A 13,121-nucleotide genomic window follows, 5' to 3' on the forward strand; every position below is an offset into this window, starting at 1 on the left:
TCTCTTCTGCTCCCGAGCTCAAATGAGCTCGGGACGAACAGTTAAAGCAAAATGAAAAAAGGAAACAAAATTTAAAAAAATCTGAACTTTTTAACAAACTTTGACAAATGTTTTATTTGCTTGACAAATTTCATACGAAATGGCATTTGTGGAAGTCGTGGCAAAAAAACAAAATCAGCACTCTAAAATGCTCTGTCAAACCAAAGTGGAAACCCCCACCTACAGAATGGGTGCAGATTTGCGTTGACGCTGCTTTCTTGTGCAGTGGAGATGGTGGATGGGGGTGTATTGCTAGAGACAAGGGAGACGAAGTCGTTTTTACAGCTGCTGGTAGACTTGCATGTCTCACGGATGCCCTTCATGCAAAATCTTTGGCCATGATAAATGTTATCAGGCTTGTTGAAGAGTTTGGTATGGGCCGAGTTATTTTCATCACGGACTGCCTCTGGCTGAAGCTTGCGTTGGGATCGGTAACATGGGACCGTGGTCCTCTTGGCATCCTCTTTCAAGAAGCTAAGTTTAAGCTACAAATGCACTTCGTAGATTATAAAATTTATGTTTGTCTCATTTTGTAATATTCCTGCTCATCTACTAGCCGGTTATGGTTCGACGGCTATGATTAACAGCCAATGTATTTGGCTTACTAATCTTCGCCAATATGTAAGTGGTGTTGTAGCCCGTGATATTGCCGGACCCACAAATTAATTGAATGCATGATGTTTGGAGCATTGATTTTTCTCCCACGATTTCAAGAATGTCCTTTCATGCTAAATGTTTGCAACACACAAAACATTTGTATAAGTTTACCGCAAAAAAATCAGATTTTTTTTTGAATTTTTACTATTATTTTTTATTTACTGTTCATAAGAAAGTATTTGAGCTCGGGAGCAGATACTCCACTCTAAGTTTGAGAACCCCTGCTGCCTTCAGAAATGTTGAAGACCGTGCATTTAACTGTTTTTTCTATACATATTTTTAACACAGTTGATGTAACTGTTTGAGACCGTGGATTTGGTGGTTTCATCGTTTAATTGAACCTTATTCTTAAAAAAACGTTTAATTAAATCCGTGTGGCGTCCACCTGCACTCAATATTGCTACTCCCTTTGCGATATAAACGGTTTTATATTAGTTTACAAAGGAAGTACTTTGCTAAAGGAGGAAAATACTGACCGAAACGTGACGAAGCTTTAGCAAATACAAGGATCATATACTGAAAAAACATAAACAAAACGAAGAACAGCACACCGAAACAAACCGAACGATTCGAGCACCTCTCGTCTCGTGGAAGAAAAGGGAAAAATCAAAACATCCAATGCAAGGCAACATCCGCGATCGTCACATGCCACACCACGCGGCCGCCACGACGATGGCCACCATGCAGAGACCGCCGCCGAGGCCCCGCATCTCCCGGGGCGCCGCCGAGGACGGCGTGGCTGTATCGGCCTCCGGCGCGTCGGCCACCGCCACCGGCCCGGCCTTCTTCTTGTCCTTGTCCGCCGCCGGCGACGGCACGGGCGCGGGCACAGGCGGCCCGTAGAGCGCCCACGGAAGCAGCACCTTGTCCACCTGGTACACCACCAGCCTGTCGCCGGTGTAGAGCGTGCCGTCGACGGAGGCGTTGACGACGCCGGTGGAGATGTTCACCCTCCCGCCGCCGTCGGACGTGACGTTGAGCGGGTACTTGCCCCTGCCGGTGTCGCCGGCCTGCGTGCGCAGCGGGTTGCTCACCGTGTCGAACTGCGCCATGGGGAGCAGCTGGGAGACCACGTGGAACTGCACCAGCGACGTCTTTTGTTGGTCGGAGAGGGAATTGAGGGAGCCGGACTTGAGCGCGGTGAAGGCGTTGTCCGGCGGCGCGAAGACGGTGAGACCGGCGCCGGATGAGGCCTTGCCCTTGAGCTGGGTGTCGATCTGCTCCTCCTCCTGCGTCGACTGCAGCAGCTGGAGGAACTTGGTGAACTGCCCGGCCTTGGTCAGCACCGCCTTGATCGTCTTCGGGGCAGCCGCCGCTGGAGCCGGCGCGGCCGCCACCGCCTGGCCACGAACTGACGGAGCGGCTGCGGACAGGGAGAGGAGCACGAGGAGAAAGGTGGCCGTCATGGATCGCATATGCGCCTCCATTGCTTTGTGCTGCTTCTTCTTTGTGTGATGCTACTGTGTGCTTGGCTACGCTATATATGGTGGTGCAATTGAGATGTCATTAATGGAAGTGGGATCCGCAGGTTAGTTATGGAGATGCTGTACGCAAGGTGAGATGCAAGTAGATCGAGCCATCGAGGAATGGATGGAACATTAACAGGTGGATTGCCTAGATTGCGTCATGGGGCAGCTAAGTGCTGATTAATGAATGGGGTTTTGATTAATCCGTCTGCTAATCCTCGTTTGGATGTAATATTCATAATTCTCGGTCACTTAAAACTGCACATAGTGATATTAAAAGTGTGTAATTTGCAATTTCTATATCAATACTATCATAAACAACCCCGCAAAAAATACTATCATAAACAAATAAGGTTTGATACGTTTCATCTCGCTCTCTAATGCTGCGTTTGAAAGTCCGATGGATTGTCATAGATCCCATTTGCTCCATCTGTCTTTTCCTATTTCGGGCACCGGGTTGTGCAATTTACGCTACGGGAATGCAGGCGAACAAACGACATACGAAACATGACGAAAAGCATGCATACCCCCCAACAGGCTTCACCTCCTTAGCAACCGCGAACAGACGGAGTAAGTTTTAGTTAGTACTCCCTCTGTAAACTAATATAAGAACGTTTAGATTACTAAAATAGTGATCTAAACGCTCTTATATTAGTTTACGGAGGGAGTAGTATAATGTAATCAACGCATGGATAAGCGTGCAAGATTCAACCCTGAAAAAAAAGAACAGAAGCGTGCAAGATTCAAAATGAAGAGTTGGGATCTCGTCTTCTCGTGGATGTATAATTGAGATGAATCACTGAGGGGACATAACTACTGCTTATCTTGGGACAGTGATCGATCCATCGTTGGCTGGAAGATCGCACTCAGCCGTGCACCTCGAAGCTGTAAGGCAAGCAATTATCTCACGGCTCTCACGTGAGGGCATCCTTTGGGGCCGTGTGATCACATGCCATGGCCATCACCACATGAGTTCACCACCTTGCAGATGATGCTAACACCGGACCCAACAATCTGGGTCAGGAGGGTGGTGCATCCATCACCCATGCAAGGCATGAAGAAATTAGAAGCAAGCTACCCGATGAGCTCGGACGTAATATCACTGATTCCGAACACCCAACCATCCCGTTTGCTAGCAGAGGCGGAGCTGGCAAGAGAACAACCTCCTAACGGCCGGCTGCTCAATCATGAGAAGAAACTCGCATGTCAACAGAAAAAAAAAATGGACATCTTGCGAGTAGATAATTACTGGGGGCTTTGGATAACTAGCCGATAACTTGCTTAAAGATTCATACTTACATTGGGCACGATGTTTTGAGTTCATAAAACAATCCTAACTTTAGGACTTTAATTATTATTTACACAGCCAACTTGAGCAGCACAATGAGCAGATATAACTGAAATTCCTGAACTAGGATAAATGTGGAGGGGCGCACTACTTGGTCCCTCAGGTGGCTTCATTTGCGGCATCGGCTTTACAAACCGGGCAGGCGTTCTTCACCTCCAGCCACTTCTTGATGCAGCCCGCGTGGAAGTCATGCCCACATTTCAGTTTCCCAAGTGAGTCCTTGTGCTTGTATTCCTCCTACAGCCAGCGTATGCGGATGAGAACAAACTTACCAAACCAGGAATACAGTGCAACGAAATTGTTGGCAATTATGACACCACATAGGAGTGTCATCTTACCAGGCAAATTATGCATCTTTCCTTGTCTTGATCATTCTGTGTACGGGCAGAACTACGACAGGCTAGCTCCATCACGCAGCCTGAGATTTTTTCGTCAGCCAGGCCAGTGTTTACATTGCCAATTCGTTCTTCCAACGCCAGGAGCTCCTGTACATGACAATATCAAAAGTTTACATTTGTGCAACATTTTGATGCAGCTGTAGGCGATAAGAAGAGCCTAAACTATTTTTCTCCTTACCTCATAGCTCATGTCATCAATGTCCAGTCTCATGTCCCAGTGAGGATCTAATGCTTCTCTAGATTCGTGGATGACCAACTGGTCCAGCATCATAGAACGCTTCAAAGAGAGTGCAACTAAATTAGATGCAAGTTCAAAATGTATAGAATGTTGGAACAATTACAAGAACTAAACATATAACTACCTCAGCAGCCGATCTTCCTAGGTTATTCTCCTCAATCATCAAAGGATGAAAACAATGATAGGAATCCCTCATCCTTCTACTCCTTGCACTACCACCATGCCCTACAGAGACGTGCCTTGGCTGTCTAAAAGATGCTTCAGCATGTAATGGCTGGACACTTGATGCTGCAGCAGTAGCAGGAGGATAGCTGGGCATGGCAGGTTGATAGTGAGGGTTAGCAGGCTCACACCGAACTGCTCCAGAGTTGGAAGAAGTTGTAAAAGCTGGCGGTGGATAATTGTGGCCAGCGTTATGATGAACTGGTCTAGGAGTGTATCCAATGCGTGCAAATGGTGCACCGTCAGAAGAACCAGGAAGTGTTGGCACAGGAGCACTTATGTTGGTGCTCTGTGGAGCAGGATAGAATGGCCTCTCTCTGAATGCTATGCCAGTGCTTCCATCTGTCCCTGGAGAATGATAAAAAAAAAGTTCTTAGCTTCTTTGATGACAATCTTTACTAGTGTCAAATTCAAAGAGAATGGGATATCACCAACCCATATTACAATTAAACTGGAATAGAGTAGATATTGACTGGTGAAAGTCCTATGCTTGAAACTAGTGGTATGACACAATATAGTCTGAGAACTGAGCAATAAGCTCAGTGGTGTGGGGCCACTGTGTGCGCTCTAAGCTTCCCTGGGTGTGATCCCTGTGGGATGAATAAACCAGTATTTCTCACCCCCCAGCTTAGGATACGCAGAGAAGGCTTTTCCTCCCTCGCGTCTATTTTTGTAAATGTTACTCCCTCTGTAAAGTAATATAACCGTCTTATATTACTTTACAGAGGGAGTATATCGGTATACAAAGAGCTATTCTGTCCAAACTTGCAAGATATGATCATTTCACCTGACTACCCAAAAGTCTGTACCAAATCTTAGCAGAAGTAGAACACTATGAAAACACATCAGATTAGAAGCACGGCTATAGGGCTTGAACAGCAGAAGTTGAAACTAACCTGGGGGAACAATTCTGGGAGGTAGAGATAAAGGAGCTCTTTCCCGCTGTACTGGTGCACTTCCAAAAGGAGCATTTGCATTTGGATGGTATGGTGGCACATGAAGACTGTTTGATGGGCAAGCTGTAGATGAATTATATTCCGAATGGATAGAACTATGATCATGGCGTCCCCTCACATTCCTCTGAGATCCTTCATGATTAACAAACTGATGATCGTTCCAGTGGCCGGAACCCATGTTTGAACTTATTTGTGGAGGGCAGGTTTCACGAGTAGGAACAGGATTCAGGGGCATGTAACCAGAGAACTGATTATTGGAAGAACTGCCAGGATAATAGGCTCCAGCACTGACACCATCCACAGGATGAGTGATGGGATTTCTCCGCTTCGGTGCAACCCTTCTGTCATCCACATGGACTCCAGGAATAAAACTATCCTCAGATCTACGTGGATAGCTTAAAGAAGGCACATGTTGAGTATTGTATGGTGCATAGCTGCTACTAGAGCTTCCAGCAGGAGGATAACCAGCATGGGAAGAATGCAAGGTTCCAGGGGCTCCAATCTGCTGACCATAAGACTGACCGGCGTAGCTTGAGGATGGAAGCTCATTAGATCTCACAGTTGTAACCCCATAACCTGATGGCCCCGCTCCATTAGGTGCATCACCTCTAGGATGCATAAATAACTTTTGACCTGAGATAAACAGGGTACAACTAAATGAGTTCACCAAAACTGAGATACATGAATAAAAAAGCAGTGTGCTAGTTAAGTCCATGTACCAAAAGGCGGAGGTTCATTACGTGGCTGGTTCGTACGATCCATTCTTGACATCTGGGAATTGTGATAATGATGCCCAGCCATGACTCATGTACAGTCTGACCAGATGTTTGCACAATCTGGAAATTTTGAGGCATAGTATTAGTACTTCAGTTAAACAAGTTGCAGCTGCAAATGGGATAACATTTACTCCCTCCGTTCCTAAACATAAGTCTTTGTAGAGATTCCACTATGGACTACATACGGAGTAAAATGAGTGAATCTACACTCTAAAATACATCTATATACATCCGTATGTGGTTCATAGTGGAATCTCTAGAAAGACCTATATTTAGGAACGGAGGGAGTATAAGTGAGTGCATGAAGCATCACAAATGCATAAACTTAAGGGACAAAATACAAGCATTTCAGACCTTAGAATGTGGGAAGTGAGATTAGAGTCACACGGATCTGAGATAATCAAAGCCAAATGATTCATCAAATGGCAATGCAGTTACTTAATTGGACATTATAGCTCAGTACCATCACAGGGATCACTGAGTTGGAAAATACAATTCATATATCCAATATATAACTATTGACATGTCCTCAGATACCACATGGCATCCTTATACTAGACGATATTTTCCCATTTATATGGCCTTGAAACTGTACTGAGCTAATTTTCTCTATTCAATGTGGCTGAAAACATCAGAAGCCAAAGCAAAAGAACTCAAACTGCTGAGATGATAAAGCCAGAGCAAATTTTGACAACAAAATATGAATTGTGTTTTTAAACCAGAGAAAGCAATATCAATGGTTTTGCATACCAATCAGTTAAGGTACAGTTACTGCTCGAAAAACTGCACTGTTACTCAAGTTAAGTATCAGAGTATAATAACAGCCAAGGTCGTGGCAGCACCAGGGGCAAGAAAATCACAACAGACTACATGACTCGTGACTGGTTAAAACAATCTGAAGTTTCATTTTTTGAACTTTATATTAATAGCATCTGAATGATTGGCATGTTTTTAGAACTAATTTGCAGTATATCCATATGATGCTGATAATGCTGCTCCAGCTGCAGACTATCCATCTTACATATAATATTACATCTACAATCCATGTCAAAGTTCCACAAATAAATTTTACTTGCAGCCATGGTAGAATTTTGGTTGCATTCAAAGATAATGAAAGATGGTGGAGGATAGAAACTTGAAATGAAACAAAGTGCAGTCAGTTAAAGTGATAACTTCAAGAAAATGTTGCTCGCATGCATGTATATTTTAGTGATTATTTGTGAGCAAATTATTAAAGCACATCTGTTTCTTTTTTGGAATGTAAACACATCTGGTTGAAGATATTTTGGCTTCATACCAAAAAGTCAAAAACAACTATTTGCACTAGGTTTACAATTTCATATGATTATATTTCCAACTTCACACAGGATAAGTAGCATATGAGGACCACATTTGTCTTTTAATGAAGTGATAGAGCACATGATATCAGTATATATACAATGGATAGTATTAGGATTGTGTCACAAACAAATTTCCTGTACTTTTGAGTAAGAAGCAAGAAAAACAGCTTTCTGATATACATTTTGCCATGACAGGTAAGAAAGATAACACCCGAACCTCTGGCGAGCACTAGGTAAATAATCTCAAACAGCGTAAACTACAGCAAGCATTGCAAAAAACATAATACAACAAGTAGCCAAAGAAGTTGAAACAGATTACTGTTTTTTTTTGTGACAACACTCTTCCAATAGTACAGTTATCATTTACATTCTAGCAAGCATAAGAATGATCTGACTGAAAATTCAATCTTTACATAGCATGAGATGAGCTCATGTCATAATGAGCTACATCAAGGGGAGAGATGGATAGTGTACATAATACTATAAAAAGGTAAAATAATTGGATGTCTAAGATATAAGGGTAATGCTAACTATAAGCTCCAGACGAGCCGGAAAATATCGTCAAGGCAGTGGACATAGCATGTCAGGTAGAAACATGGCCCATTTAAATAGATAACATATGTGTGATATTGGTTCCTCCATGAAGCTGGTGTGCCCTTTTGTTCTGCTTATATGTAGATGCATCTTGTTTCCAACATCAATTGATTTATGTTTGACTAGCCTTTCTCTCCTTTCATTTTCCCATCAATTGGCTATCTGCAAATACATTCTCTCAACACAATAACTGAGCTTGTTTCAAGGGTCCACCTACCCTCATCACAGCCAGTTCTACGTCTTAAGCTGATTTCTTCTTGGAAAAGCACCTTCAGATCAACTACTTTGGTAGGAACCATTAGGTCTTACGTTCCTTTTCCAGATTTTACACCCATCTATTGGTAAATTAACCATCCAAACCATGACAAGCAAATAGATGGTTCTTGTATGAAGTGCATGCTTGCACTCCTCCAACTAATACTCCAATTGATCATGAAATCCTTCTATGCAGGTTAAGAATGGGCACTGGTTCATATACCATCACCAACGTACTTAGTCCATGAAGTTCATGGAACACACCACAGTAGTCTAAACATACTATGTGCTAAGTGTGGCAGCAGTTAGGTATAGTTTTCCTGTTCCCAGAAGAGGCACCACTTCCAGAAACCGCATTGGAAGGCCTGACTTGTATGCTTAAGATCTTGCGATAGGTATCACCTTCCCTCACCCTAAGGACAAAATGCATTGATTTTGAGCATATGCTCTTTCTGAGGCTAAATAGATTCTCAAATCACATGTCAACTGAAGAGCTCTTCCATTTGACTGCAGCAGTCAGCACATAGTACTCGCAAAATGAATCAAGGAGCCCAATGCGCCCAATTGTTTGACCTTAATGTGAGCTTGATTTTGGTAAATCAAGAAGTCAAGCAAGAAAATAAAATTTTCCTTTACTTCACAGGATCAACTAGTACCTGCAATATTATTAGTAGCTCAGTCCAAATGAAAAGGTATTAACGCACAGGGAAACAAGACTTTCGACTATACTAATATTTCGAAGGATCCAAAGCTATCATCCTCCACAATAATAAACTTCCCTTGTTTTAAGGCTTAGTAGGAACAGCAAATAAGCTGGAGGAGCTAGAGAAAGAAAGGCCAATAACAACCCATCGAAGCTAAAGGCAAGGTAGTATGAATGGTGGTACCCATGGAAAGGGTTTGTGACCACGAAAAAGGCGGTGGCACCCATGGAATAAAGTTTAGCACGAGGCTAGCTTCCAACTTAGTTGTCGGCTTAAATCTGTAACTATATTATTTCTCAAACTATTCACTAACCTGGGTACCAGGTCATCAGATAATTGGAGAAAACGGCAATTGCTTACCCAACCTAATTCCCACAATTGCCCAAGTTGAAGTCAAACAAACAACGAAACGGAATCATGGCCCCAAATACTGAACTCCAACTCTAACAAATCTTAATCGCTGCTCTGAAGAATGTGGCTATTTTGGAAGCCGAATCTCACTATAACCTGCATTTCCACCATAAGAAATAACGGTTTGTGTGCCATTTCTGACTATATAAAATACTTTATAGATAGTGCTTAAAACATCAAAAATAAATACCTGAAGATGCAGCAAGTGATGTAGAATTTCATGCATAATCATCAAAGGAAATGACACCAGTGGTGTGCTCTTAACATATAAAGCATTTCTGCCTCTAAGAATAATCCGAGGCTGTACAACTTGTATGCTCTGTTGGGTGGAACATATAAAGAACCAGTGTCCATGGCACAATGGAAGAGTACCTTCCATGATCTAACGGTAGTAGTAGCATCACACGATGAAGGTACACTTGAAGGCTGAGATCTAGCATGAGTTATACATATCACATGATCTTTTTCTTGTGATCACTTAGAGATAGCATAAACTATATTTCCACTATATAAATTTAGATGCAGCATTCTTACTCTTCATTCTCATATATACAAGAAATTGTGACCGCTGACCTGATTTTTGAGCAACAAAAATCAAACATAAATGATCAAAATTCAGAGAGCTCGTATTAAATAGTGTGTGGATGGTTTTAGATTGAAAATGATAGTATATTTTTACCGGTTTCTGTTGTCCAGAAAAAAAAACTGCTAGCAAAAAACAAATAAATAGAAACAAAAGAGTTGCCTGATGTCGAACTGGGGGCACAAACAACTCATTTCATGAATGTATTTTTAGGTAGGAATCAAGAAAATTTCCAAGTACTTTAGTGGGCAGGTCAAATACATACAGGTTTCATGAACTGAAAGAGTAGTATCTAAGGAGAACGGTGAAAAAGATATTGAACTCGTCAAACATGATCAACTAGCAGTGGCGGAGCTAGCCAGAATCAACTGGGGGGGGGGGGGGGGCAAAAGGTAAAATATGAGTGTTTGGGGGGGGGGGGGGGGGCAAAAGCTAAAAAATCTCTCATCTAAGCCCTCACAATTTTTTTTTCTTCACAAGTTGCATCAATGTTGGGGGGGCCACAGCCACCCCAGGAGCCTACATAGCTCCCCCACTGAACTAGCAATCCTATCTGGCAGCATCAACTGAATAATGGACCTGGGTAATCTAAGCAGCATTGATACGGCAAAACTTGCCCATTGGCCGTCCTGACACAGCAGGATACGAGGATATGCCAGGATACACGTATCCCACAATATCCCACAATTTGCGAATTAAAAAAAATAAAAATACAGGGACATGGCTGGGATACGTGCATGATACATTGGGGACACGGTCGGCCGAAAAACAGCTACAGACCAATACCAAACCCTATTTTGCAGGTGCCGCATGCACGCTCTCCACAAAAGAACAAGCTGCCCACAGCCTCGCAGGCAGCAGCGAATGGGCCGCCACCGCCGCCTCCTGGACTCGCTGCTGCCACAGTCACGCCTGGACCCTACAAGTGACTGCCACCCAGCTCCAGCAGCCTCTCCTCCCAACGGCAGGTAACCCAAGTTCCCAAATCACAGCAGCCTCTCCAACCTTTTCATCTTTTTTCTGATTTTCTTCCATTGAGCTGCTGCTGCTGGGTGCTGGCTGCTGCTGCTCTTTGAATGCTTGATCTGCTGCTGCTTGCTACTCCCTCCGTACGAAAAAGCTTGTCCCTCAAATGGATGTATCTAGCACCAAGTTAGTGCTAGATACATCCATTTGAGGGACAAGCTTTTTGGACGGAGGGAGTACCTATGTTGTGCTGCTCTTGGAATCCTTGTGTTGCTGCTGCTCGCTTGACCTTGAATGCTTGTGCTACTGTTGAATGATTGCTGCTTGGCTGCTTGCTGTTAGGTAGGATGGCATCTCGGAGCGCCACCGCCGGTAGCCAATTGTTTGTAGGTGAGAGTGAAGGGCGGCCTGGTCCTCGTGCCGTAGATCCTTAGTATCCTCTTCCTCTGTATTCCCCGATTGGGGCAGTACTTCTCATTAATTTTGTCTTAACTGTATAGTACATGACATATTTTTATTTTATTTTATAATGTACTCGTCCGAATGGCTATTTCTGGAAAATGCCGTATCCCGTGTCCCCGGCGGGGACTCCCCGTATGCGTATCGCCGTGTCTCCACCCCCGTATCCATGCTTCTTAGTGGATAATGGCCAACCTACCCAAGGATATAATAGATGCAATGGTTCAAAGAGACGACCACGAGCAAGTAGATGGATGGAATGCGATTGTGTAAAGCAACCATTGGGCGAGTAATGACCAATTGACCATTCACAGCACAGCATGTGTTGACATCAACCAGTTATGAGTTACAAACAAGAGACAACACAAGCCTGGCCGCCTGGGTAGTGAGGTTGGAATGGATTAGGAGCATTCATGTTTACAGAGCTTGTTTTTTCCTGGCACAACTAGCCCGATCTTAAAAGCTCGATCTAATTCTAATTGGATCACTGAACCAACCAGAAGTTAGACTGAAGGCCTGACGTCAAGTAGTGAAGGAACACATGCCAAGAATCAGAAGCTGAAGCATGATATTGTTCTTTGACAGCGTTCTGTTTCCCCAAAAGGTCATAAAAGGTACCATGGTGAAAATACAGGGTCAAGAGCAAGGAGAGAGCTCAATCAAGTATCATGCAAAATCAACTGTACCAACCAAAGGTGATCACAGTTCCCAGCTTGTATGAGATCAACGAGTCGATGGTACAGAACCAAACAAGTTGTGACAGAGAGATTACAGCACATTAAGAGGGGGACATTGCGCATTCACGGAGACCGACCCTGACTCCCAGCCTAAATCGCACGATTCCAGGAGCTCAGCACAGTCCGGGAGCAGAATCAACCAATCGTACCGCCTAAAACCACGCTCATCCCGCCAATTAAAAGAGCACCGCCTCAAATCCCCCCCAAAATTCGACCTCAAATCTCTCCTCTATCCCGCAGCAGCCCCAGAACCCACCTGCGGTGGCCGATCAACCGCCGGAAACGGAGTCCCCGGCCAGGAAACCCCCGATCGAATCAATCAATCTACTCCCCGCGCCGAATCGGCGGCACGCGACGGGATTGAGTGGGGTTTCGGGATCGGAGGAGGCGGTATTACCTTGGCCGGCGGCTCGAGTCGACGCGGCTGGCGGCCTTCGTCCTCCGCGCGCCCCTCCTCCCTCGCCGCCCGCGCTGGGAGGAGAGGGTTTGGTCTCTGCTTCTCCGCGAACACGCAACCGCTTCCTCCCTTCCCCCTCTGAGAAAATGAGGACTGCTGATTGAATGAGGTGATGGTGGTCTGCTTCTTCGGGGGAAAAGGCAAGGGGCCCGACGGTATTTATAAGGGGAAGGGGAAGGAAGAATATTTAGTTGGTTGCGGGGTGGGGCCACTTGTTTGTGAAAGTTAGCGTGCTTTTCTTCCTTTCGAGTTTGGAGTAGTTTTTGGACGGGTGATTGGAGGACAATTAAATGTGTTTTTCGTGCCTGGGAGTCGACGGGCTCACGTGACTGATGAAAGAGAAAGAATCACCAGGAAGAATTAGCAGAACAAATATGCTAAAGGGGATTTAGATGCAAAAGAACAAAGAGATCATGAGCTGATTAAAAAAACACTTGAACGAAGCACCGGGATAATTGAATAACGGTAGCTGAAATGTGAGGATGAAGAATTCTTCTGGAATGATGGCCTCCGGT

General features: G+C 44.2%; 2 protein-coding genes across 3 annotated transcripts; both read right to left on the bottom strand.

Moving 5' to 3' along the window:
* Window positions 1–1,110: 1,110 nt before the first annotated feature.
* Window positions 1,111–2,147, bottom strand: LOC123088860 (fasciclin-like arabinogalactan protein 11). The gene has a single exon (XM_044510926.1). The coding sequence runs from the start codon at window positions 2,121–2,123 to the stop codon at window positions 1,338–1,340; it is 786 nt and encodes a 261-aa protein (XP_044366861.1). The 5' UTR covers window positions 2,124–2,147; the 3' UTR covers window positions 1,111–1,337.
* Window positions 2,148–3,400: 1,253 nt separating this feature from the next.
* LOC123113872 (probable E3 ubiquitin-protein ligase RHG1A) lies at window positions 3,401–12,744 on the bottom strand. Of its 2 annotated transcripts, none has more exons than XM_044535203.1 (7): window positions 12,547–12,744; window positions 6,065–6,160; window positions 5,265–5,957; window positions 4,271–4,716; window positions 4,087–4,185; window positions 3,849–3,995; window positions 3,401–3,747 (listed from the first exon to the last, which is right to left on the bottom strand). In XM_044535203.1, the coding sequence occupies exons 2-7, from the start codon at window positions 6,123–6,125 to the stop codon at window positions 3,610–3,612; spliced, it is 1,584 nt and encodes a 527-aa protein (XP_044391138.1). In that variant the 5' UTR covers window positions 6,126–6,160; window positions 12,547–12,744; the 3' UTR covers window positions 3,401–3,609. The 2 variants fall into 2 exon arrangements, with proteins under 2 accessions (XP_044391138.1, XP_044391134.1); XM_044535199.1 differs by having other exon boundaries at window positions 6,044–6,160.
* Between the last annotated feature and the right edge of the window lie 377 nt (window positions 12,745–13,121).

This window comes from Triticum aestivum, chromosome 1B, assembly GCF_018294505.1.
Source record: "Triticum aestivum cultivar Chinese Spring chromosome 1B, IWGSC CS RefSeq v2.1, whole genome shotgun sequence".
In the NCBI taxonomy this organism is placed as follows: Eukaryota; Viridiplantae; Streptophyta; class Magnoliopsida; order Poales; family Poaceae; genus Triticum; species Triticum aestivum.